This window comes from Athalia rosae, chromosome 1, assembly GCF_917208135.1.
Source record: "Athalia rosae chromosome 1, iyAthRosa1.1, whole genome shotgun sequence".
NCBI classification, from domain to species: Eukaryota; Metazoa; Arthropoda; class Insecta; order Hymenoptera; family Athaliidae; genus Athalia; species Athalia rosae.
Genome location: NC_064026.1, coordinates 28196438 through 28222623, shown reverse-complemented (window position 1 = coordinate 28222623; position 26186 = coordinate 28196438). Strand labels below are relative to the sequence as shown.

The window sequence follows — 26186 nt, the reverse complement described above, 5'->3', positions numbered from 1 at the left end:
TTATAAAGCTTCCTTGTCTGCGATAAAAATAGATTCAGATTAGTATGGTAGGTGACTTCGTTATTTCCGGCACGCACACGGCGAACCGCGCCGAAGTTATTAGGGACATTTGTAACAGCATCGTAACTTTGTTCAAGAATTTTAATTCGATCGTTAAGTTAGCACTCCCTTTTATCTCGATGTTAATAACAATCAGATCGTACCGTTGATCGGTAAGTGATTATCAATGAACAAATTACCATCATGTGCTTTTCATTTTTTACAGAGAGCTTTTCAGAAAGCTCTGAGTCAGACCTAACAGATGGCGATATGTGCCGACATCTGAAAACTTTGACTGCGAGACACCGGACACCGGCAACGAATTCAGAGTTACGAATTCCTTGACACCGGTTTCGATGTGGAGATTTGATTCTGAGGTACGCTGATAATGTATGTTAAACTTTTCGGTCTTAAAAGATGGTCGGAGTGCAGAAAATCTGATTTTCTGTGCTGCGAGAAAATTCGTGAAATGTTAATGTTCTCTCACGAATCAAACCAGCGAGAAATCACCGTTCGTAAAATAGTTTGTTACGATACCACCAGACGTCACGACGTTAAAATATTTCCAACTATGAGATCCACATCGTATCCGATGTCCCATCCGAGTACGGCCATATTGCATTGCAGTGAATTAGGAAAACATTGTAAGCACGTGGGAACGCGGCATCAATTTAGTGAAATAAAACCGTATTAAATAACACATCATCAGAAATACCTGCGCAACAGTATTTGGATTGTTAAAACATTCGTTGCGGCGCGTTAGATCGTCTAATTGGTGAGTAATACACGTTAAAACATTCACCATGCTGTTCACGTGTCTCTTCGCCGTCTCATCGTCTCCTCTGTAGGCAGACGGAGCACTGGTACGGCAGCATTCCTGTTCTTTTCCATACGCCCTAAAAATCAAACAACTTTCTTCCCAATTCTGCGGGCGACGTTGTAAAAAATATAATTATTATCCAGAATCTATTCACAGTGAATCTTCTTCTGTATCGTACCCTCAATATGTTATACTTTGGTAGATTTGAAAAAAAAAATTTCCAGTTCGAGAAGGTTATTGGCCATCGGTGTACTTCGTTTGATATTTTGTATGCATATTAGTGAGCAGACGTTTATAATAATCTCATGGTCGAATACTTTTGGGACCTAAATTACGACAAGGGATACACAATCCCAATGTCGTTATGTTTGATGGAATTTAAGGCCGCTAGACAGTATTCCAGCTCTGCTTTTTTTCATACTTTACACGACTCGACGGTTTTCTTGACCGTTATGTCCATCTTATTTTCACCGAGTTTCGGCCTTATATTGTTTATGTTACTGTTCGAAAACAAGCATGCCTACATTTCATGATTTATAATTGATGTAATTATTATATAGTTTTAATTAAGTCGGAGTTTACGTATACCCTTGTTATTTTTGGTGGAAACAAATTAACCGCATCATTATCAGTATCGGTAGCCATTCATACAATTACTACTCGTACTATTTCTCATTTGACTCATCCGATACATTTTTACGCACATACGGTACTTTATTTGTGTAATGATACGTCGATTACGATCATAAAACACTACGTACAAAAGTTAACGGACAGCCCTGTTTTAGCTCCGAAGAACGTCCGATTTCGAAACCTCATAACTGCTCGAGAAATTAGGGTAGAAAGTTGCAAAAAAACTCATTTTGAAGCTTGAAGCTTCACCTTTCAGATGCCTTTTGTCGATTTGAATTGCGTTTCTTTGATCACTAGTTACACTCTCCTGATTCGACTCACGTCGAAAACGTAGACTGAACTTTTGACTTTGAGAAGGTGCACCGGGTGCTTCAGTCATTGGATTTCGATTTTTTTTATGTCATTTTGAAGGTTGAAGTGTTCCCTTCAAAACGCATTTTTCAAATTCTGCGTACGATTTTTTTTGCATGAGTTATCAGACTCTAAAGCAATTATTGTCCATAAATCTTTGATCGAATACCCTGACCGACCCAGTTATCGTATCGAGGTTTTTCAAAAACGATTTTGAAGCTCGAAACTTCGACTTTACGAAACTCTGTTGCAGTATTCTCTCATTTGAATTTCCGAGGTTCGGATACCTTTCGAACGCACCCCTTCGCATTTCAGTGTGGCAACTCGAACTCCGACTCCTCATAGGTCGCGTAAAAATGGCGAAATGAGTGGCCCGTGGCACCAAGTTCAAGCTCGAAGTGTCCCCTACAAAATCCGTACTGGCCGTTTCTTTCATATTTTTTTTTTTTTTTTATCGCCCTATTTTACTCGAAACGCTGATTTTTGTCCGTAGTGTAACTTTTGCGAAAGCTTTTAATTCAACAAATTGTATCATGTAACCCGCAAATATTCGAAGCGTAATCGCACGTACATATACTTGGATCGGAATGCATGCTAGCAGACAAATCGCGCCTACTTTCATCAATTAATGAAATAAAGTGGCCACTGACAGCGAGCCATATTAAAACATTAATTTCAATTTATCGAGAACTGATACAGAAAACTACATAGTAATAAGTTACGCGATAATAATTCGGATCCGGCCTTCTCCTTGGTTGATAACCCAATTGAGCAGTTGCTACGAGCTTATCGTGGGTGTTATAATATACAAACGTACATAATTATGTTTGTGATACATTTTATTCGGTTAAAACATACGTTGGTATCGTTGAATTTCAAATTTTTTTTTTTATCCCTCTCTCGATCTGGACAAGCTGGACAATCATAACACATGGCCCAAAGCTTCTCATTAATTCTTACACCGGATGCAGAGATTTTATATTCGCCATTTTTCGATTCACCGATTTTCATAATTTTTTGTACAACCACTTACAGAATTCAATTAAAAAAGAAACGACAGTAATAAAATAAGAGATACGTATATAGAGAACGAGACAACATTATAACCGATGGTGCGTGCGATATGTGTGAGACGAGGGAGAAGGGAGGGAGAAGGAATTTGCTCTCCAAAGAGATCTATTTCCTATATGTTGCGATGCTGCGAATTGCCCGAGAGCATATTGCGCAGTATATACTATGTATATTCAACAGGTAAACATTGTACGTACATGGAGATACATTTATTGGGTCAACGACGTCGTATAGTGGGTGCGACGAACCTCGTCACAAATGCTCACCGGCGATTCAAGTCTCCTTAATACGGCGATGAACTAATTTCAAAAAATTAGCTTTTCATATTTCCTTCGCTTGCGTCGTGCATGGCACGGCATTACGTTGACAGCAGCTGTTGTTATTGTAAAGAAAATCATGAGAATTCGAAAAGTTTCCTTAGAACGGATCAGGGATCCCGCAAATTGTAGCACACCCTGCATAGCTAGAACCTGAATAAAGAGAGCCAAAAACATAATAGAAAAATCGTCCCACTTCCTTCGCAACCCGTGTACCTATGCACACATATACTTACGCGAGTTCATACCTGGGTCCTGGATCCTTAAGTTTCTTACTATTTTCTAGGACATCGGGCGTCGCGACCTCGTCCCCTTGTACCCTTAGGTTTTTCAACGCGGAAGTTTCTCGTTAGTCTGAAAACAGTCTTCGTGTCGTAACGGCGGGATTTCTTCGACCAAAACGAAAATAAATTGAAGAAAAACAAACCGGTGCTCTTCGTTGTTCATCCCTGGGTGCATCTACATAATTTTTGCCATCATTTCAATTTTGCGAAATTCTTCGACGACCGTTCCTTATGTTAGTCACAATAATCACTCGTGTCTTTACAATAAATACGCATGCGTGAATGGATTAATCCCCGCGGGTATGTGACCACCGGTCAGTCCAGACCTAACATACCATACCACGTGCCGTCTACTTGGAAGAGTTAACTTTTCCCCGCTCTGGAGAAACGAACCAACGAACGGGAGTCGATCGGTGCAAAGTGAGAGGACAGAAGTTACAATATCGCGGGTACCGGTCTCTCCTCGACCTCTCTTACGGTGTACCTTGCACCACATTCGGGTGTTACAACGATTATCGTTTTATTGTATGAAATTTATATCAAGTCTTGGCGAAAAAAACAGGGAAGAAATCAATGACTGGAATATAATACCGTGTTCAGTTTCAAATCCTACCGAACACACGTAGAATAGCATCGAAATATTATATACATATATCTGGTATATCGGATACAAGCATGGACGACATTCCGGTAAGTGATCAACCGCTGAATATCCATATGCCATCGAATTCGGGATTATTGAGCGGGCTTTTTTTCACATAAAAATCATCGGAATATCGGGTTGAACGTTAGCATCGTCATCGGGATTGAATAACTTATGTTATCTTTGTTGATTTCGTAAATTTTTTTTCCCATCTGTGGGTTGCGGGTACCTATATCGTCAAATGTCTAACACAATATTGTTAGTCTGGAGTTATTTGCTCGAAAAAATGAAAACATCTTTGATAAATAAGTTTGTTCGGACATCATTGCACCAATGACGAACAAGCTTGCATGGGTCATTATAGGTCTGCGAAATCTTCCGAGATAACCTTTTACAGTTTGAACACAATATAATATTCGCAACTGAGTTTTTACATTATGATATATGTTCTCCTTATCTTTATTATACGTATCAAACAACTATCTTTATCTTAACAATGATAGCATATCTTTGTGGCAAAAATTATATAAAAACTGTACAATCGATGTACGTGATAATCAGGACGGAAAATCTGTTCCAAATAGATTATCATTCAAATTATCGTAAACCGTTTCCAACGTAATCTGATAGTCTGTCATTTCGACGGGTAAATTAACAAACAAAAACTACCTTGCCGATATTTAATTTCCCTGATTTTTTTCAATTGTGAGACGAATTGTTCAATACGCTGTATTGGTGTGTTGACAATTCAGGGAATTTAATCAGCAATTTGACGCTTTCGTATTGCATATCACTATTTATATAATAGTTCCATGTTGTTCACGCAGTTTAGAAATTTTGAAAATTCCTTGGTCGCTTATGCGAACGTGACATTGGCTGTGGTATGTCGTACATCTCTTTAAATCAACACGACTCTTATTGTAAGTCCGTTGTAATTAGTAGACGAAATATGTGCGTACATCTGAAAGCGAATTTAAATAACATACCCCAACAATCGTTACCTAATGAAAAAAATTTGAAATTCACCAAAGCGTACGGTGACATGAATCGGTATTCTTTTTTCCATTTTAAACAAAATTGCGCTTAGATTTTAGGCACACTTTAATTGAAATACAGTGTACATTATGTACAGTCAATCAGCTTTAATCGGTAAAAATTGATAAGCGATTTATGCATATCTATAGTCATATAATGGATTTATAGTTCGCTGAAATCTGAAGGAGATATATTTTGTCGACATTGATCGTTGCAATTGAAACCGATAACTCAAATAGATCTATGAATTCGCTATCGAATAGATTATTCTAGAATATATGGGTAGTTAGGCACATCCTCGCGCATGCCAGACAACAAACTGTTGTAAGACGTACGGCTTCAGCAAGGGTAGATTTTTTTCTTCTTACGATCAGCTAACTTGTGAGAAATGAAAATTTCTCAATTTTCCGCAAAATTGAATTACCTTAATTTTTCTGCGATACTTTCCGATGAAATATTCGAACATACATAAAACGCGGCTACATCGATTCCAGTCGCAGAGAAATCAAATCGCGACCTATAATATGTAATCGAATCTCTATGGGTTACCAGCAATAAATAATGCTGTGTAAAAAGAATGTAGATAATAATTTATGAAATTATCCAATTTTGCCTAGTTGTGACTTCCGGAAACATTGCACGATAGCTGATTCTTCATTTTATTGTCACTTTTGGTCAGCTTGAAATAAAAGATTCATAACGTAGAATAACTTGCGCAATAAAATACGCCAAGTTATACAATTACAATTTGATTCAGTTTCTTTATTGCTGGCAGTCAAATTTTATGAACGGATTACAAAACTTTGCGTTCTTGATGAATGAGATCTCTTACGGAGAGTAATAATTTATCAACAAATCGTATGTTTTCAATGACTTCCTTAACTATATGTTTGCACCGGAAAATTGTAAAGGACAGGAAAACTAGTCGAGCGGTTTTCCCGAAGGTTATCACACCAACTCACCTCCCATTCCGGCTATCACTATCAACGTCTGTACACCTATTCTTGTTCACGACTATGTAAACTATTGTACATATAAAGTTGAAAGATTATTACATATATAAGTAAAACTCGCACAGCTGTTTTCCTTAAAGATTTATTACACCGTGCGAGTGAATCACTCGAGCAGCGGCGTATCTTTAAGCTCGGTAGTAATATGTATAATATAGATATAAATAAACTTCGGAGACCGCACATTCAACTCAAATAGCCATTATTCCATGAATGGATTTTGCTTATGCCTATGCCTATAAACCGCATGATGACATTTAATTGTCGATATAATTTGAAACTTCGAGTATAGTCCGAAGTTCTATTATGCGTATACCTATACGCGAGGTATGAACCGAAGAATTGTGTTTGCATGAAATACTGGAGTTGTAATATACGCTTAACATGTTTTTTCTTTCCTGTTTGCATACGTTTTTCCGATATATTATTTATTTATTCACTCTTCCTCAGTTTCTTATCTATCACAACGATTAGTTTGAATAAAAACAGATGTTGGAATAGAAACAACCGAGAAAAGAATCCTTCAGACAATTTGCAATATGTGAACGTTTAAGAAAACGAATTGTCGCGTATTTTTACTCACGTAATCTTATCATCAAATATACAACAAATGTTGTAATAGTTTATAAAAAACCAATTAATGTGATATTGAAAATCGTCTGGTGTACGTCGGCGTGTATCCACTCGCTAGTATAAATTTAAGTCGACCAACGAATCAACGTATCACTATCAACAAATCTCGAGACAGTATTATGTCGATTAATGACTTCAATTTGACAAAGAGAAATTTAGTGGCCCAATTTTTTCTTTTTTTTAATTTCGATTCATTTCGTAATACTTCATACGTATAGCTACATCGAAAGTTGAAAGCTGTACATACATGTTAAATCGAATGACGCGATTATAAGTAGAAAAGTAAATGGTAATACAATTCGTCTTAGTTTTCGTTTTTTCTTTTATTTCTTATCTTCCCACACGACTAAACGACGTGGTCTACGGAGAAACCCCGAAAATCGTTGTTCTCATTATTCCCTATGGAACTTTTATACCTATCGATTTGTCAAGGGTTCAATAAATGTTGAAGATACAACAAGCCGACGTAGGTAGTTTGGCATTTTTAGTGCCTTGAATAGACTCGCAGCGACTTAAATACTTACAAGCTGACATTTCAGTCAAGTTACTGATCGCTTACCGCGTACTGCAAAACTATTTTAGAATTGACAACGACAATGACCCACGCACCTGGTCGGCTATACTTATATGTATGCCCTATAATTTTTCAGAAAAAATTGGTAAAGATCACTTTCTAGCTTATGACATACAGAAATGAACTTTTTCATTCGATGATATCAACATAATTTCACAGCTGCACTTCCTGATTATCTATCTGTTTATCATAATATTTTGAAGAGCAACAAATAATGTGACGAGTAAAGACGTGGAAAACAGTGTCAGAGACAATTTAGAGGTGGTCTCATGGCCATATCTTTTATTTAACTTTTTTAACTCTTTGGTCCAAACACCTGCCAAGTCTAAACTTAGTACAGTAGTGTTATAATTGTTGTTTCCGGACGACAGTCATCATCCGAAGCGACAAGAGAGTGCGATGATCTGACGATCTAAATAGCTACGTAAAAATGTGTAAACTAATAAAAAAAACTTATTCAATTTTCCAGATTCGGTACATTTTGAGTAACGGTTGCTACCGTGGACTTGCGAGATGTTATCACCGCAAATTCAACTGGTAAAGTGGACAGTCCCAGCATTTGCCCTAATCCTAGGGCTCTTGTGGTACAAACGTCGCAGAGCCGACAGAGCTGACCCTGGTGGAAAGAGCGATTCAAAAGCGAATTGCCATTCGATAAAGACAAGTGCTAGTCAGAATCCTAATGACTCAGGCTTCCACTTTGACGACTCTTTTGCATCATCATCATCGATACCTATGAGAGTAGAGGTCGCATGCAGCCCTCGTCAGGTCAGCGAGAGTCTTGATATTCCGCAACGAAAACCAGCCGTTAATTTATCTGTCACTCCGATTACATCTCTGGCAAGTAGTGGACCTGACGCTTGGTACAAAGACGTCGAAATGACGGCTGAAATTGAAGAAGTTGTTGATTCGCAAAAACCCATAGTTCAAGAACCACCTGTGGTTAAGCAGATTTCTTTGCCGAAAAGCAAGTCAAAATCACCATATGAAACAGCTAGAACTTCTGTTAAGAATCAGATATCAAAGATGTTAGATCACTCAGAAGAAACAGCTAAACCTGAGGCTATAATTCATGAGATAAAAATTCAGGATAGAGCTGGCTCAGAAAGAGATTCGGCAAATCACAGCCCAGTCTCTGGGGTTTTAGATGGGAGTGTGAGCGATGAGGCCAGCAGCGAGGGAAGTAGTGACAGTGGAAAAGGTGAGAAAGTACAATTCAATTTCATCCGATATTTTCAATACTCTGATCACTATTATTTGAATTTTGTTCCTAATTTCAGGTGGAAGTATAAAAGGGAATGGTCAAACAGTCTATGAGTTTGTACTGCCTCAAAGTTTGATAGGTCGTCTCATAGGACGTCATGGAGTATTTTTGCACAGTGTAAAGTCAAAGGGTCAAGTGAATATACTGATAAAACGTCATCCTGAAACTAACAAAATGAAGGTGTGTGCCATTGAAGGATCTCAGAAGGGGATTCACACCGCTTTAGAAATGATAAGGCAAAAGTTTCCGGAAAACAAATATCCATCGGTTACATTGGAACAAGTAACTTTCCTACAAAAACCTGAGGAAACTCCATGGGTACCGGAAGTAATGCAGCTCAAACTTGTTGAGGGTTTAAACAACGATGTAACAGTTATAAATGTCATGGAACCAAATCATCTATTCCTTCACCTACCTACCCATCCCTCGTATCCGTCGTTACGTATTTTAGATCAGAACATGACATTGCTTTACAACACTGCAGCAGATGCACCTTCCATTCCCGATCAGCTCGAGAGTATGAATTTTATTCGTTAGATCGAAGAACTTTTTTCAGTAACCACGGTATTTAAGATTATTTCTTTTTCTCAGAGGGCATGATATTTGTGGGTAAATGGTACGACAGATGGGTTAGAGTTTATATCCAGAAACCAGATCCCCAAGGAGAAAAGAATTTAGTCCGACTGATAGACCACGGCGGATTTTGGTACTTTAAAAATTCTGAGATGAGGAAAATCAGATACGATTACCTCACTCTACCTTTCCAAGCCATTGAAGTATTCCTGGCAAATATTCAACCAAAAAATGGTATGAATCTCGTCGACGTAGTTCATTTTCTTCATTTGATTCTGGCCCACATCTCATCTGGGATTCCTAAATTTTTTTTATTCAGGTACTTGGGTGCCCGAAGCGTACTCCTTGGTATGTCAAATAACACAAGGAATTGTAGTTCAAGCGCAGATACACAGCTACGTCGATCGTGACACTCACGTTAACCTTTACCTGAACATACAAAAACACGGAGTAAGTAATGAATTATTTTTTAATTTCACGAAGAACGGTAAGAATGAAAGTTTTTATTCGTAATTGTCACCAGGTAATATCCTTAGCCGATGAATTGGTGGCGCGTGGCTATGCTGAGCGGGTACAACTGGAGGAGATGTAGAAAGTTCAACTGTGAGTGAAGCTATGTGAGCATATTTTCCACAATATTAGAAATTAAACGTAAGTGGAAACTAGCAGAATTATAAACAGCAGCAGCAGACATTGTATGTGATAGTGGTCCCCGAGTGCATGGACGCTGTTTTTCTTATTTTTTTTTTTTTGTGGACCAAAAACTGTTTGCAGTATCTCTATAAAAAACAAAAGTAAAAAACATAAGTAAACTACCGTCACTTTAACCAGTAACCGTGAATTAAATCACATTTTACATACGCTGTGCCAATCGAGTAGAATTTTTGATAATTTCATACTTTCGTAATTGAGATCATACGCCTCTACTTTTTTGATATAACTCTTACAATAACAGAAGAAGAGAAAAAGAAGAATCGTTTTTCAAGATCGCGTTAGCTGCAATATTCCGAAATCATCTGATTACAGAGAAATATTTATTCTACTCTGGCAATTTTATCTCGTCACATGAATATTTGGGAATTCCTTTTTTTTAGCGGTAACAAAGCGAGAAAAAAAGGAAAAACACGAAAGGAAACCTCCATTCAGAAGCATGATTAATCTATTTTCAAGTTCGTTTAAACTACGACATTTCATGTTATATTCACATTGATATTCTCTAACTCTGCATTTTCTTTCAATAACCGAAGAGTACAAAAATAGATTTCAACAGATTATCTTTTGCTATTATTCAAGATCATACGTATCTACATGTACCTAGTATATTTTAATCGAATTTGTGAATTAAGATCTATATTAGTTTGTAATCATAAATATGTATATTAGTACTCATAATTGATAATAAATAATTATCCAAGAGGTTAACAAAATAATGCGGTTAATAAGAAATGTCGTTTAATCATGGAGGTTTTTTTCGTAATTTCCTTTTTTTTCTGTTTTTTTTTTTATCAACTCGTAGTTTTGTATAGTTCCATCAAAAAACTTATCATCTCTATTTGCTCTGTATATAATGTAAGATCTCCGATATACATTTCTAATTTATGATGTACCTATATAATATAAAATAACGATAATAACTATAACTTTAGAATTACGATCATAATTACAATTTTTCAAGTCTATGCTTAACTAGTGCAGATTCTAATGACTACATATAACAAAGAACGTACATTGATCATAAAAAAATAACATTTAAAAAAGCAACAAAAGCCGACAAAGATAGAGACCCAATAAAGAAGAAATTGAAAAAAAGGTGAATAATAATATATACGTGTTCTATTCTTAAAATAAATTAAAAAATAAATCGATGATAATAAATGAAAATATAAAAAATAGTCATGATATGTTTTCTGTAAACGGAGAGTATATAGTGAGACTTTGGAAAATCGCACTTTACCTCTTATACAGTTCAACAATTATGTGTATTTTCGGAGTTCTTTTTACCTGGGAATAGTGTACATGAAAAAACAAAAAACAAAAAAAAAAAAAAACTAAAATAAAAAGGGGGAAAAAGATTTGTTCATAAACACGTTAACTGTTTTCTAGTTACATTTAATATCTTTAATAGACTTGAAACTTCAGTAAACAGCTATGCTGCCATAATATTCTCCGTTTTGAATAATTTAAATACGATATAAAATAGATGATAAAAAAATGCAAAGGCCACAAAAGCTGGAGAAATATAAGTGAAGTATAAAATTTGTGGTCTCGAACGAATAACTGATATAAAGCATAATCCAGGATCGTTCATGTTATACTTCTTCGTATTACTTTCGTTTTCTATTGTGAAAAAAAAATAATGAATAATAGTTATAATGATACCTTAATAAACATCGAAACAATCCGCGTTGTGTAATCACATTTTTTCGGTTAATTGATTAGTTTTATAAATATAATAATTAATAATGATATCTAATTACTCGTTTTCTCCGTGATATGTTTATTGAATATGTATATTACTTATGTTTCGTAATCGCGCGTTTTGTATACGATTGTAAAAAATAATATCGTTGCTTTTTGTTTTCTTTAATTTAATAATCCCGGGTTTAAACAGAATATTGAAAAGATTGATAATCGTAATGTTTATTACTATATATCTATAACTATGATATGATATATCGCTTGGTCGCCAGAAAAGAAAAAAAAAAGTCATCGCCGAAATCCGCGTGAAACGTTTTTTTTTCTCATCAGCTTATTATTCGTGCAGGCCAAGAGCGATACTCGCGTTTATAATCATAATTTATGTAATATATGATATTCGGGTCGTTTTCTAGTTATAATATAAATCGGAAAAAAAAACTAAAAAGAAAAAGTCAGTTTATGTAAATATTTATTTGTATTTGTTTTTTTTTTTTTTTACCGCGTAATCAAGTTTTCCGTCATCATGCCGTTAATAATAAAACTCGTGTAAGAACTTCGGATTTCTTGAAAAACTGGCTAAAAAACTTGATAACGATAATAAATACAACGATTTCGAATTCTTTGGTTTCTCCTTTTCTACCCCTTGTCACCCTTGACGCGAAACTCTCGTTAATATTTAAAGTTGATCATTGATATCTACCTGTTGAAATATTGTTGACAAGTCAAAAAATAATGGAAATATTTTTGTAACTCAAATACACGATCTAGCTTTTTAAGATTTAGCATCATTACATACTCACATACATATATATGCACGTACATATAACAGCTACTATTTACTAGAGTACCAGCTAGGCCTTCTCATATTGAATATATACTGTCGATTTATAATAATTTATTACAGCAGATTCAATTTGCATTAGCAAAAAAATTCACAAAAAAAGAGGCAGAAGAAAGTTAAAAAAACAAAAACTCGAAAAAAAAATTACATTCTTTCTGTTCACGTTGTTAAATATTTTTGGATGATCATGTCTCGTATGACTTAATTCAAATAGGCTTTATATATGATATTGAATTGAAGGAATTGTTCAAAAGTGTGACAAATCTTTTTCATTTGACGTATAAAAATCATATTTGCAAATAAAAATTATCGCATAATTTAAGTTTCCAGCTCTATGTTATTAAATAATAATTACGAAACAACTACTATCCTATAATTTATCATATCATACATGAATTAATGTGTGTTAAGAACAGAGTCCATTTTGTATATAAAAGTGAATGTAAAAAATTCTTTTCTTTGCCGTTTCATTAAAAGTTATTTCATTTTAAATATACCAAAAGTCTATTTTATTTTTGACAATGTTGTAAAAATAGCATAGGTAGCTTATGTAATATATTGTTCTGTTTGTTACCTAATTTTTAATTGATCACTGAGAAATTGGCAAATCACACAGTGCAGACACACGCCGTGATGTTTACTCAAAAATATCCTGTATATAAAAAATATTTCATAAACCATGCGCACATCGTACACCAGGTAAGAGCGCGACTGCGCGTGGGAGTAGGTAAGGTACATAGTTATAAGACTAGCTTTAGTCTGACAATGAGTATTAGCGAATTAGTTGGTCCGGGCTCTTCTTCAGGGTGTCCAACGGTCATATTTGTTAGATCGGATAATTTCATACGATAAATAATTTGGCATCGATATTCGCAACGTAGTCACCCGGTTTGAAAAATTCTCTTTCACGAATGAATAAAAATGATCGATAAAAACTATATACTTACTCGAGAAGATCGCAGGGGGTAAGGACGAAAAGAATCTTCATCTATTTATGAATAAAAATGATTCGGAACAAATCATTCATTTCGCGATGTTTAGTTTTTATTTTTACTATTTCAAATAAAAGGAACAATTGTGCAATGAAACTCTCAAAAGTGAAAGAGAGATGCTAGCAACACGTATTGTACTCCACAATGAAGAAAATCATTCTCAAAAATATGCAAACACAGCTGTGAGTACATGAAACTGTGAAATTTTTTTTAATGTTTTTATTCATTTTTAACGGGTAATAAAACACTTCAATTAATCAAGGTCTTATTTTTGGCCTCGGGATAAAATTCTTATTCAAACGAAACGTTTGGAATTCTGTGTATGGTGTACATACCATGTAAAAAAATGATATTCAAATTTTCCCAACGAAAACAAAATCTTCATAGTAATAGCTATAACGTTAGAATACGTGATCGGTGTACGTTTAAAATTTCACGTTCTAAATTTTATTTTGAAACAGTTAGAAAATAATGATAATAAACATAGTTGGGTTTTGTTTCCATGCATATAAGACAATTAGCATGTAATTTGCACGTTTGTTTGCCCAAAGTATATACATAGGTATTATATACACAACTAGTACTTCTAGTGATACGGACCAGTCCACACAAACACGTGAAATCACTTTGCAATAATTGTTTTATCCCTCTTTGAATTAATCGATGGTAGATCGATTACTCTCTCGTCGAATACGCACATAAGGAGCAAAATAAGGAAAAGAAAAAGAAAACTTACGTATTCAAACTAACGTTTCGTTTTTACAGTTTTACTTTATTTATAATCTCACAATATAGAGGAACTTCATGTTTTCATTCAATTATTCAGAGATTTCAAATTCGTCGTATCGATTTTTAAATGCCGTATCATTGAATATAGAAATCTATTTTTAGAAGTAATTTAATCAGCTAGTCAAAGAAATACGCAAAATTCGTAAGTTAGACTTTGGTTCGTTAACACTTGCATGTGTGTCATTATCGTAATAACAACCATTTTTTTTAGAGACTATAACAACACAAATTTATCAAATTTCATCTTTCATTGACGTAATTCAAATTTGACTATCTAAATCCTAACTTTGCTCATAGCTTAGAAACTAATTTGGTCGACCTCGTTTCTTTTTTTTTTTCTTATTCGACGGTCCTTATTGAACTATGTTAAGATGCTCCTTATAATCAAGTTATCAGGATAAACGAAGTACTGTAGTGCATAACAATTGATTCCGACACGATTCGTATTATAAAGAAGGATAAAAATAGTCATTTGTAAAGATGTACCACTTAAAAAATAAAACACGACTCGAAAACTACTTCTCTGTAATTCCTAATTTCTTATCCGTACCTCGTTTTTATCTTCGTAGGGTTTCGAATTTCGGGTTCTTCCATCCACATAGTTTACACACATAGTATACGTATGTGTACATAATATGGCATATTATGTACACAAAACCACACAGAGTGTACCTAGAGTTCCATAATACGAAATAGCAACGTTCAGATATTCAGGTTTGCAGAAAAAGCAGTTGCATAAATTCGATAACGACCGCTGCTTACAATTAGAACAAATTGCCACGAATGCAGAAATATATAATTTTTCACTGTTCGGTTCTCCGATCTTTCTACGAATATATTGAGAACTCTTTTTCCACAATATGTTTGAAAAAAATCACGATGCATTTTCTGAAAACTGTAATTTGTAAAGGGTGGTAAACAATTTTAAAAAAAAGTAAAATGATCTGCGATCTTATGGCCGGTACCGTATATCCATATAAGTGCCTATAAACTACTCATGCATTTTATAATGTTTACAGGTGTATTTGGGCGTTAGGAGATTCCGCAACTTAGATTGTAAAACTATATGATATAGATTAGATAAAGAGCGTTGCTATTTGCATAACTTAATAGTTCACACATTACACAAACTGCACCATAATGTACGTCGTATTATTATTATACAAACAACCTGCACTTATGTCATATATTAGTTGACATGCCAATAATCTGTTCGAAAAATAACCCTCGACTAAACCTCCGCGAAGAACAAAAAAAAAAAAGAAAAAAGGAGACTCATAATTTTTCCATTTGGATGAACAAACGTATTTTAATCATGCACTGGCTGTTAATATATCCCATATAATAGATACGTTCAAAAGCTGAATCCCACTTATAAATAATTGGGTAAAATTATGTTCCATTTAATATTCCAATATTTGAATATCGTTAAAAGTAAATGTTAAAACGACTGTTACCGTCTTATAATATCGAAGGTAAATTGCAAGCATGCTAATACGTTATGGCGTAGTCTCGGGTGTGTAGTATGTAGAAGCGAAGAATGAAAAAAGAAATCTGTGTATTTGAACTCAATAAATATTCCGGGTATACAGGAAACTGATTTACGTGTTTTAATACTGCTAACGAAACATTTCAACAGATTGCTTGTATACACGAAAGTGCGAAAATTAGAGTTAATCAAGCGATCCTCCATAGCGTGCAGATCCAACGCGAAGAGCGATTTGAGAAAATGAATTTTACTTCGGATCAGAAATTGTACGTTGCGTCTTATATCAATTTCCTCTGAATGCAGTTTCGTGTTACAATCATTAATTACTCAATTATTCCGAAATAGAACAATGAATCTTTTGATTTTAGTGCGCTGATTTTAGTTCTCCTGTTTTCTGTGACGGGATCGTCTTGGGGAAAACATCCGTGTGCTCCACGTTTCGATTCCGCTATTAGTAAGGGTCATGCCGATTGGTTGACGGATCATTGCGAGGCGAAACTTTCGACGTTTCATTTAATATGTTCCGGTGGTTTTCACGACAAATGGGACACCGGGTGAATAAAAATTATAACAATGCAGTTGAATTAATCAAATGATCTAAAGATTTGATTTCTATCTAACTCCCGTTCACTTGTTTCGTGTAGATCGGAGGGCGTTAGAATTCTAACGTTATGCAGATGGCCGGATAAAACTATCGATCCTGAGGAGATATTACAGAAATTTCCGTCGTTGCAGAGCCTAATTATTCTCGACAGCGATTTAACACATTTGAAAAACCCGTTTCCTAGTAATGCAACGGAGTTGCAAGTAAATAAACGATATAATTACTTTCACTCCAAAAATGAATCTTCTGGAAAAATTGGGAAAAAAAAAAACAAATGAATTATTCTCCACAGAGTGTAAAATTCAACGGAACAAAATTAGAGGTACTTCCAAACGACGCATTTTCTCAGTTACCATCCCTTCGAATTTTGGATTTGAGACACAATTCTCTGTCGTTGATGAATGAACACGCGTTAATGGCACCGTCGATTCAGGAGGTCTATTTGATGGGTGAGTTTATAAAAAAAGAAGAATGAAATTATCTTTTTATATCCAGTAGTTCATAAATCTTTGCCGACACTAATTTCCACCGCGTTCGATAACGCGCAGGTAACGAGTGGAAATGCGTATCGGAAATGTCTTGGATTTTGAACATGGAAAATGATTCGGTAGCAAGTCGAGTCGTCGATAGGGATAAACTGATGTGTTCGGTCCCTTATTACGACCGTCCTCTCGTTCCAGTGGTAGAAATAATAACGGCAAGTAATTCTAGAAAAATGCAAACACAGATTCGTCCGAAAAACATTTCAAAAATTCTCAGACTGAATTTTCGTTAAAACAGGAATTGGAAGAAGAATGTCTGAAAACGGATTGTCAGTGCGTGTTGTCGTACGTAGGTCGTAGAACGTTGGGAGCAGCGAATCAAAAAGAATTGATGGCGTTTGCCTCCGTGAATTGCAGTTCACGAGGTTTAACCGAGATGCCTGATTTTCTACCAAAGAATACATCGACTCTGTATCTGTCAAAAAACCAGGTCAGAATGCAAAAAAAAGTATACTTATATTTTCGTCATGTCTAGTCATTTCTCTATGCATGTGGGCTTCATCAATGGTCTTGAAAGGAATTCTGACTTACTATATTTGAATTGAAAAAACAAAGTAAAAAAAAAAAAAAATAGAATAAAGAATATGGAGCAAAGCCAAAACTATAATTTGTCGATGACCGCTCTAGCAGATTTCGCGATCTTCAAACTATAAAATGTTATAATACATACGCCCAAGCGAATTATCATTCATATTGGTATGTCAAAAATAAATTGGACACCGGTAACTATTGATTTTTTCCGTTCCGATTTCACGCATCTTATCTCAACAGTTTGATGGAAAAAAATATTGTTCATTTTCCCTGTTTTAAGATATCTACTATCTTATACACAAATCTTAACATTCTCGTAGAGACGTTTTCGAATCGTTTAAGATAGATATAACGTAAGACCTTTACGATCTGCCAAGTAACTTATTCGCGTGTGAAATACAGATAACTGATGTACAAATTTGTCTGAATCTTCTTTTTTTATTCAGCTTAGATCTTCGTTCGCTTTCAAAACGGCAGACTTCTCTCGTTATTATTTTTTCTCTTCAGATTCTCTCCATCTAAACTTATGGGATCTAGAATAACGGTAGAAAAAACATGTGGTTACTCTTCCTATTCTCTACAGATTCACGATTTGACACCTCTCCTTAAAAATCCAATCTACAAGGAAGTGATCGATATTTATTTGGACGACAATAACATCGAGTCAATATCTCTTCTCGAGGGTTCATATTGGCTGGATCACTTTCGAGCTTTAAGTTTACGAGGAAATCGTCTGACAGATGTTGGTATTATTAATAAACATGCGATAAGGTTTTATCTGTTTTGCATCATATTATACTCACAGTATATGCATTTCGAAATGAATATACTTTTTTTTGCAGCTGCCACCATACGCTCTTGAAAATGCCCTTCAACAAAATGGCCATGCGGCGAGTATATTTTTAGGAAAAAATCCTTGGCGATGCGATTGTCATTTTACGCCTGGATTTCAGGTGAGTTCGTTGAACAAAAAAAGTAAAAAATATAAAAACAAAATCAAAATTGAATTCATACCGTGAAATCAATGACTAAACTTGATATTCTCACCGCAGGATTTACTTAGCAGACATCCTAGTCTGTTCAAAGATGTGAACGAAATAACGTGTTCAAAAGTCGAGAATGATGAAAATTCTGAAAAGACGGTAAGACTCGCGAAAATTTTTTCACACCGCATTACGAAAAACGGTAATTTATTTACGGAAGTTCAGGTCTGTCAGATCATCTTTTGTAACTCATTTCATTTTCCCCGCAAAGATTTATGTCTGAAAATAGCACTCGTGCACGGCTGTGACTGTTCCATATTTGGAATATAATAATTGAGAAAAATACAAAGAAAATGAAAAACATGTTGTTGATATCGCGAGAAGTATAGTGTAGAGATGTATTGAAAAGACTATTTCACGTAATACAATGCAAGAGTATTTGTTCAACTGTATTTTTTTTTCTTTCCAGACGTTTAGACCGAGTATTAAATATGTACATTCCTCATTATCAATAATTCCATTATACGTCTGCTTTAGTAACGTACCGCTTGTAATTGCTTTTCATCTTAAAGTACACAACTATTCAGAATAAATTATATGGGATAGTGGAAAATATGAAATGAGAGACTAGAAAGTCATATCCATCAATGGCGTGAAGTTATAATTTCTCTGTGCCATATGTGCAATTAATAAATACATAAATTACTTTTGATTGAAGAAAATGAACGAAAAAAGTCTTCGGCTTAACGCGTGAAATTTACATGTTATTTTATCGTTAGGTTGATATAATAAATTTGATCAGATAGTTGAAATCCATGGAATTGATCGATTTCAGATAAGGGAGTTATCGAGGACAGCAATTTGCACGTCACCAGCAGACGAATATTGGTTACAACCTCTTGATATCTTGAACGTTGTTTTAGCATCCATGATTATTTTTGTACTCGGTAAACTTCTCTACGACTATTGGACTTTCAAGCGAACAGGAAAACTTCCGTGGATCGTCGCAAAAATACCTTGAAACAAAATCGGATTTTTGTAATGAAAATATTTTATATTTATTGACAACTATTATTAGGCACAGATAATATTTTATAATTCGTACTATAATATATATGCACTGATTGTGAGTAAGTAATTTCCAAACGAATAAATATCTACAATTACTTGTTAACTTTTGTGGATCCATGACACGAAATAAATGAATAATTATCCTGACTCCTTCCTGCTGCAGACCTTCCATATTCGAAGATTCTCGAAGCTTGAATCACAGCTTTTCTAAATCGTTCGAGTTATTGATTGATAATGTGTTTTCACCACAGGAATACGAACGAGCCAACTAGAATAAATTGAGTAAACCCTACAACTAATCCTAAGATACATATTTCATTTCTTGTTCAGGAAAATTAAGGAAATGGTCGAGGACCGAAAAATGGATAACTTCTAGATTTTAAATAAAAGTACATTATTTTCAATTAAATTCAATGTAGGATATTATGAAAAAAGAAATGACTGATTGTGCGACTACCTCCGCAGGAAACCATTTCGAATGTAGATCTGATAATGGTTTTCAAAATAAATCTCAAGCAAAGAGTTCACGTATTGTAGACTATGAGATTGTACAATTGTACATTGTACATTTTTCAGTCGAGAATTAGCTTTGGTGCGCTCGAATAGCGCATATGAACAGAATCCGGATCAGAGCTAGTATGGGGACAAAATTTGACGAATGAGATTCCCGATATTTCTATACAGTTGAATATTGTTTGGTAATCATTTCATTTTTTCTCGCAATGCTCGCATAAGCCTGAAATCATCCATGAAAGTAATTTTTAGCAAATTTCTGCTTCGGTTAGACAGCCTCTGCTGTAAATATTCCTGCGATGGATGGACAATCTTCGCAAGCTATGTTCGCGAGATTCAAAGAAACACCAGCATCAACATCCCGTGTCTTTCGACAGTAGATAACGTAGAATGAGGAACGCAATTCATCCGACTTGCTCCAGATGGCAGCCGCAAACTAAATTATGCCATGAGTCGCACCAATTCAAAATTGGAAAGGATATTTATGCAAGCAGTTCACTTACTGTAATCGTCGCAAGTATAATCAAATCCTATCCCATAAAAATTATCAATATTTGGTCGATTGCAAGTCTTGATGCAGCAAAAAAAAAATCTCCCACGACACAGGGGTGATACGAGAGTTTTTTATTTTCAGGACAGAACTGATTTCCAGATTCAGATTCCTAAAAACCAAATACACATGAAATCACGAAGTAACGATTCGAGTATATGTATAGGAATATTTGGGAATGAGTAGAAATTGAAGAAAAATCTAAAACCAGACTTGATTTATTTGCGACATTTTATTTCACATAATTTGATAACGGCATAAAAAAAAATTCAATTCATCGGTAGAAATTTTTCTGTCAGAGAGCCTCACTACGTTCTACGATCGTGTGGCTTAATTTGTAGCGTTTCGATTTTTTTCGTAACACTGAAGTAGCGCTTCGGCAGCGAGCCTCTTGGCACCGCATTCTCTAACTGCGCTTGCTGCGATGGATGAGGAAAAAAAAAAGGGCAGGAAGGGTAAAAATGGTGAAAATCGATATTCATACGCAACCTACGAATACTATCAGGCCCTTTGAAGGGCTTGACGAAACTCGCCATCGGAATGAATCAATAAAATAACAACAAACCCGACTCAACGTATCCCAGAGCTTCGCATTTAGCCGTAAATCGATTTCCCATGATTCCCGAGGACTGTTGAAGTGTATAAATTGGTTCTGGGGCGTTTTCCTCCATACACAGTTTGAACAATTTTCTTATTGAGGTTTCGAACTGCCCACCTGTTCCCAGACACATAATTTCCTCTATTCTATAATTATAAGATATGGCGTCACACGAAGTTAAATTTTATAGGATAAAACGGGGTGATATGCTCAGCTCAAATTATACACTTACTTACACGGCGTGTAATTTCTTAGAAAGTGTAATAAACGTTAAAGTATTATACTCACTGTTTTCTGGTAAATGGTGTTAAGCCCTGCATATTGTCTCCATCAATTTGTCGCCCCATTAAACAGCGAAGAACTGAAGCGGCAGCTCCGTTGTGTGCAATTTTTCGTGACGGAGCGCAAGACTCGGCTATAAAACAAAATTAATTTAAACTTGTAGCGCCCGAAAAAATACTCGAAGCAATATATTTTCCTTGAGCCTCTCGCTCACAGGCAAATTCACTGAGACAGCATTTGACGACCACGTTTTTGTGAAAACTGTTGTTAGAATTTTGTATTTTATACTCCACTGGAACGTTGCAAATTCTTGAATACTCTTCAAGAATTTCAACCGGTGAACGGCGAACGCTTCTCGGCGTCGCGACGCCTTCGTCGCCGTTACCCTGGATGAAAATATGATTAAAAAAAGAGGATACGTTTTTTTAAAAATAAATAAATCATTGAATCTTTCACTCACTCACCCGAACTTCGTCGTCTAAATTTTCTCGGTTTTTCCTCGCGTTCGGCTCGGCGAAAACTTGATCATTTTTTTCAGGCTCCGCGATATTCCTGCACGTTTTTCTGATCACCCGGACGGGTTGTTTTATTTTCGATTCTCTCGGTGTCCCGACAACGGAACCTGTGAGAATTGTCACAACGACTCGATAATCGTACAACGAACCGACTAATCGTGAGATCTGAATTTCGCAGTTTTTCACCTTCCGCAGTTTGAACATTGCCAACGACTTTCTCCTCCTCATTTCCTTCGATCAATTTTGCTGTATCGACGACCTTTGCAGCCGTGGCAATTGTCCCGGCAAATCTTTGCGCGAGTTCTTCTTTTTTGCCGATCGAATTAGGGTTCGTTGTTTCCTGAATCGGTCCGTTTTTAACGGCGCACAACCTCCTCGTGTGTTCGCTGACGCTATCCTCTGATGAATTATGAATAAATAATTTGTATCAGGTTCTGTAACTTAATGGAACATCAGCCCAGGAAAACGACGTTCATTTCCCAGCCATGACTCGGGAGGAATCTGTCAAGTTGAAGTCTAGACCGTAAATGATTTACGAGGATCACTATTTCGGAAGGACCTGATCGATGCCCCTGCAGTGCAACATCATACCGGTCCGAACGTTGATACAGTTGGGATACTACGACCTTTATACGAGCTGAGAAACTATAAATCCGTTCTCCTGAATTTTTTATCCTCTATCCCCGGATACGCCGCGAGTATATAGAGTTTGGTAATATTCCGAGGTCGATGCAAATACCAGCCATAAACTTGTAGGAATTTCAAAAACGTTTGCGTGTACGTACATCGATTTAGAAAAAAAGTTAGCAGATAGATCAATGCCTAACTTATACACGGGGTACGTGAATGACGGCTGCGCTTGATCCCAAAGTATTTACGAATGTGGGTAAAAAAAAAATTTCACCGCATCGAGAAAACGAACCTTCGGTATTCGCCGGTTTTTGAGAAACTGATCCCTTGACCCTGAGAGGACTTTTTAAAGATTTTCCTCGCTTTACTGTCTCTCCGACGACCTTTCCCCACGCCTCCAAACTGGGGGATTCTTCTATCTCCCGTCCTAGATTTTGAATAATCGTTTCCAATCATTTATCTTTCAAAAAAAAAATTAATCTTTTCGAATTTTTCGGACCTTCAATCGACTTCTTAGACGGCGTTGGACTCTCGGATGATTTTTCTACGCCGGATATTTTCCCCTGAAGAACGACAGGACTTGTTGTTACTTCGAAGGACTTCGAATTAGTTACTAAGATTGACGAGGAGCTGACGTCCGGGGACCAAGTTTGTTCCCCAACCGATATCGGCTTCTCTTCAGAAAGGATCTCTTGGGGCTCAATATTTTCCACGGACAAAACTTGCTCGGACATCGAATTTCCTTCGTCGTTCCTCAAAGACCTCTCCGAGCCGATCGCCACGGAGAGGACTTCCGGCGTCTGTGTTCGGTGGAGAAAAAAAAAAGTACGCGTTGATAATCGGGAAGAATAATTGTACTCCAGTCCTTATCACTTGCCGAATTTCGGGGCAAAGTCAGGTTGGAACCCTGTTCCGAGGTCATCGAGACCTCGGTAGACTCCTCGAGGTTACACGGCCCCATTAATTCGTCCTCGGAGTCGGCGATCTGAAAGGAACTCGAACTCCCTGTGAAATCAATCGGGTAACAGCTGATGACCTCTGACCCTAATTAACTGTAAGATGATACCTAACGCGTGAGTATAGGGCGATCTGAGTTGTTGCAGGAGGCCTTCGGCTCTCTCTATCACCGTCTCCATTTCACAAAGGAGAGGTGCAGCGTTCGGATATCTCTGTAGGATCATATCCCACGTAACCTCGGCGTCCTCTTCGCCTCGCAATGATTTCGGCGGCGGTAATTTCTCCTGCGTGAAAACATCACGTACATCTTTCTTCAACTCCGACATTCGAGAGGAACGATACGAAGGAAAATATACGATATGTATCAATTTGTCAGTCCCGAATAGGTTTATTGAATTACATTTTTTTCAAAAGGGAGTAAATAATATTATCGCGTACGTACGCATGGAACCCGTCGAGTGATTGATGATGGAAAAAGAAAAGTGAATAAATGAAAATTCATGGATCTGTAGATCCAGCCCTTGAAATTTGATCCGTGTTTCAAAAGTTAATACCTAGTCCTATGGGATATATTTTAATGGGTCATATGTTTCAGTTTACCCTGAACTTTATTTACTCCTACGTGTCCGTAGACTGCCGGGATATAGAAATACTCAGAAACAAAAGGGAATCCGTTGGGAAAACCTCAATTAAGGGAAACCGACTGATATTGCTTGCTAAATTACGCGTATAAAACAAGCTTTTCCAGTGTATAAATCAGACACAAAACGAACATAAATCACAAGCCATGTAAAATCAGCCTCTAGAATTCATATTATTTTTGGTGTAAAATTTCAACGCATCACGATTTTCTTTTTCTTTTTTTTTTTAACTTGTTAATATTTTATTAAAATTATAAACACAAGATTACAATATTATGCAACATGTAGTATGCTAGTACAGTATAGAAATGTCGTTGAATCAAGGCCTCTTTGATTCAAATTCACACCTCATTATTTTATTCATCATTTTATATCCATCTCACATATTCGAGCTTATCTAAATGAGCCATCGTCGCATTTCTATGAATACAATATTTGTATGTATATATATATATATATATTTATATGTATATATATATAATTTTTACTTATTATATATGTGATACTTACATTTCAATATGCATTGTTGTAAATTGCAATGCATCTTAATTTCGATTACCGTTTCATTTTTACACCAAGGAAATCGAAACGATCTTCGTCATCGTTAACCGATACTTATTCAGAGTTCATTCCTTCGGTGCGAAAATCGATAGAAAAAAAAAAAAATCAATTAAAAAAGTAAAGAAAATTGTGATAATTTTTATAATTGTAAAAGAAAAATAATTTATGCAGAAAATTACATTATACCCAAATCATAGATATAATATCTCTGCTCGAATATACTACTCTACAATTTTACCGTGAAACATCCGCGCAATTTATACAAGAAACTCCCCTGCTAAATTGTATGCAATGTCATTCTACGCCGGTAAATTGCGATTATCAAATCGATCGATCGCCTTCATTATCGTAAAATGCAGCATTCCGATAATTGCATCGATTCGAAATCTACAAATGTTAATTAAAAAAAAAAAAAAAAAAAACTGCATCGTACCAATTTCACTGGCCAATCAATCAGCTTCGCTCAATTTGGTGCGCTCCTTCTATCCGTTCCTTCTATATACCTTTCCGTCTTTTCTTCACCTACCTATATATAATTATATAGATCTTCATCGGATAGTTACCAAAAAATATAACATCGCGATAATTATCATATATATATTATCTATTTTTAATATACACCTACAATTTACAATTTTCTTTTTCTTGTTTTCCAATTTATTATTCATTCATTTGTTCATTTATTTTTCTTTTTTCAAAGTAACAAATTCAATTGCGTATAGTTGTGCGTAACGGATAATACATCATATACATACATTGCGATTGGTGTGAATAAGATCGGTTATTCATGATAAAATGAAATGCGATCATACAGCGTTTTCATGTCTACAAAATATGGATCCGAAAAATTAACTCAGCATACATGAAAAATACACAAAAAATCATTCTAATAATTGATTCAAAAAAAATATTGTCATGTAATTATTCTACTTATACTATATTACATACATATGTATATACTGTTGTTTCTTCTATTTTTTTTTTTTTCACTTATTAAATATTCCGACGGTTCGCAGACGCGCATATAATAATATATATATGTATATAATATATCCGTACTCATGTACATACATATACCTACATAATTGTAAGCAACTAGAACGTCGTTACGCATCGGTATTGGGTATACATACGTAATGACTTTCATTCGACTAATTAATTGCTATTATTATTTATTGTTATTATTGTTATTATTATTTACAGTTGTCATCAGTGCCCTAAAATTCGTCTATGCATTGTTAATTATTCTTAATTATTAGGTATTAATTTTAATCGTCATTATTATTATTTTTGTTAGTATCGGGCCAGCTGTGTGTATCGTTATGTCGGGTGCAATCATCGTCGGGAATATTGCTGCGGCAATATTCAATCGATTCAATGTTACTTTTCGTATTTCTTTATTTTTCGTAAATTTTTGTTCGTATTTTAGCGC

The 26186-nt window shown here is 35.5% G+C and overlaps 3 protein-coding genes and 1 long non-coding RNA gene across 9 annotated transcripts; 2 read left to right on the top strand and 2 right to left on the bottom strand.

Moving 5' to 3' along the window:
* The first annotated feature begins 624 nt into the window (after positions 1–624).
* On the top strand, positions 625–12282 carry LOC105683509 (KH domain-containing protein akap-1). 2 transcript variants are annotated; one of them, XM_012396149.3, is made up of 6 exons: positions 625–814; positions 7880–8611; positions 8691–9191; positions 9266–9481; positions 9567–9697; positions 9771–12282. In XM_012396149.3, the coding sequence occupies exons 2-6, from the start codon at positions 7924–7926 to the stop codon at positions 9837–9839; spliced, it is 1605 nt and encodes a 534-aa protein (XP_012251572.2). In that variant the 5' UTR covers positions 625–814; positions 7880–7923; the 3' UTR covers positions 9840–12282. The 2 variants fall into 2 exon arrangements, with proteins under 2 accessions (XP_012251572.2, XP_012251573.2); XM_012396150.3 differs by lacking the exon at positions 625–814 and adding an exon at positions 3845–4205.
* LOC125499765 lies at positions 2775–7872 on the bottom strand. The gene is made up of 3 exons (XR_007276747.1): positions 6156–7872; positions 3468–3585; positions 2775–3384 (listed from the first exon to the last, which is right to left on the bottom strand). It is a non-coding gene; the product is annotated as an uncharacterized LOC125499765 (long non-coding RNA).
* An 858-nt stretch (positions 12283–13140) lies between the features above and the next one.
* On the top strand, positions 13141–19610 carry LOC105683510 (protein singed wings 2). 5 transcript variants are annotated; one of them, XM_012396153.3, is made up of 11 exons: positions 13141–13471; positions 13576–13680; positions 16145–16330; positions 16421–16583; positions 16673–16829; positions 16929–17077; positions 17161–17352; positions 18037–18195; positions 18296–18406; positions 18506–18595; positions 19272–19610. In XM_012396153.3, the coding sequence occupies exons 2-11, from the start codon at positions 13643–13645 to the stop codon at positions 19455–19457; spliced, it is 1431 nt and encodes a 476-aa protein (XP_012251576.2). In that variant the 5' UTR covers positions 13141–13471; positions 13576–13642; the 3' UTR covers positions 19458–19610. The 5 variants fall into 5 exon arrangements, with proteins under 5 accessions (XP_012251576.2, XP_048505118.1, XP_012251574.2 ...); XM_048649161.1 differs by having other exon boundaries at positions 13548–13680; XM_012396151.3 differs by lacking the exon at positions 13576–13680.
* Positions 19611–20776: 1166 nt separating this feature from the next.
* LOC112694829 lies at positions 20777–26186 on the bottom strand. The gene is made up of 9 exons (XM_048660153.1): positions 23662–26186; positions 23473–23600; positions 23095–23395; positions 22888–23022; positions 22357–22364; positions 21915–22196; positions 21665–21836; positions 21457–21583; positions 20777–21314 (listed from the first exon to the last, which is right to left on the bottom strand). Exons 1-9 carry the CDS (start codon positions 23876–23878, stop codon positions 21116–21118), a joined length of 1569 nt encoding a protein of 522 aa, XP_048516110.1. The 5' UTR covers positions 23879–26186; the 3' UTR covers positions 20777–21115.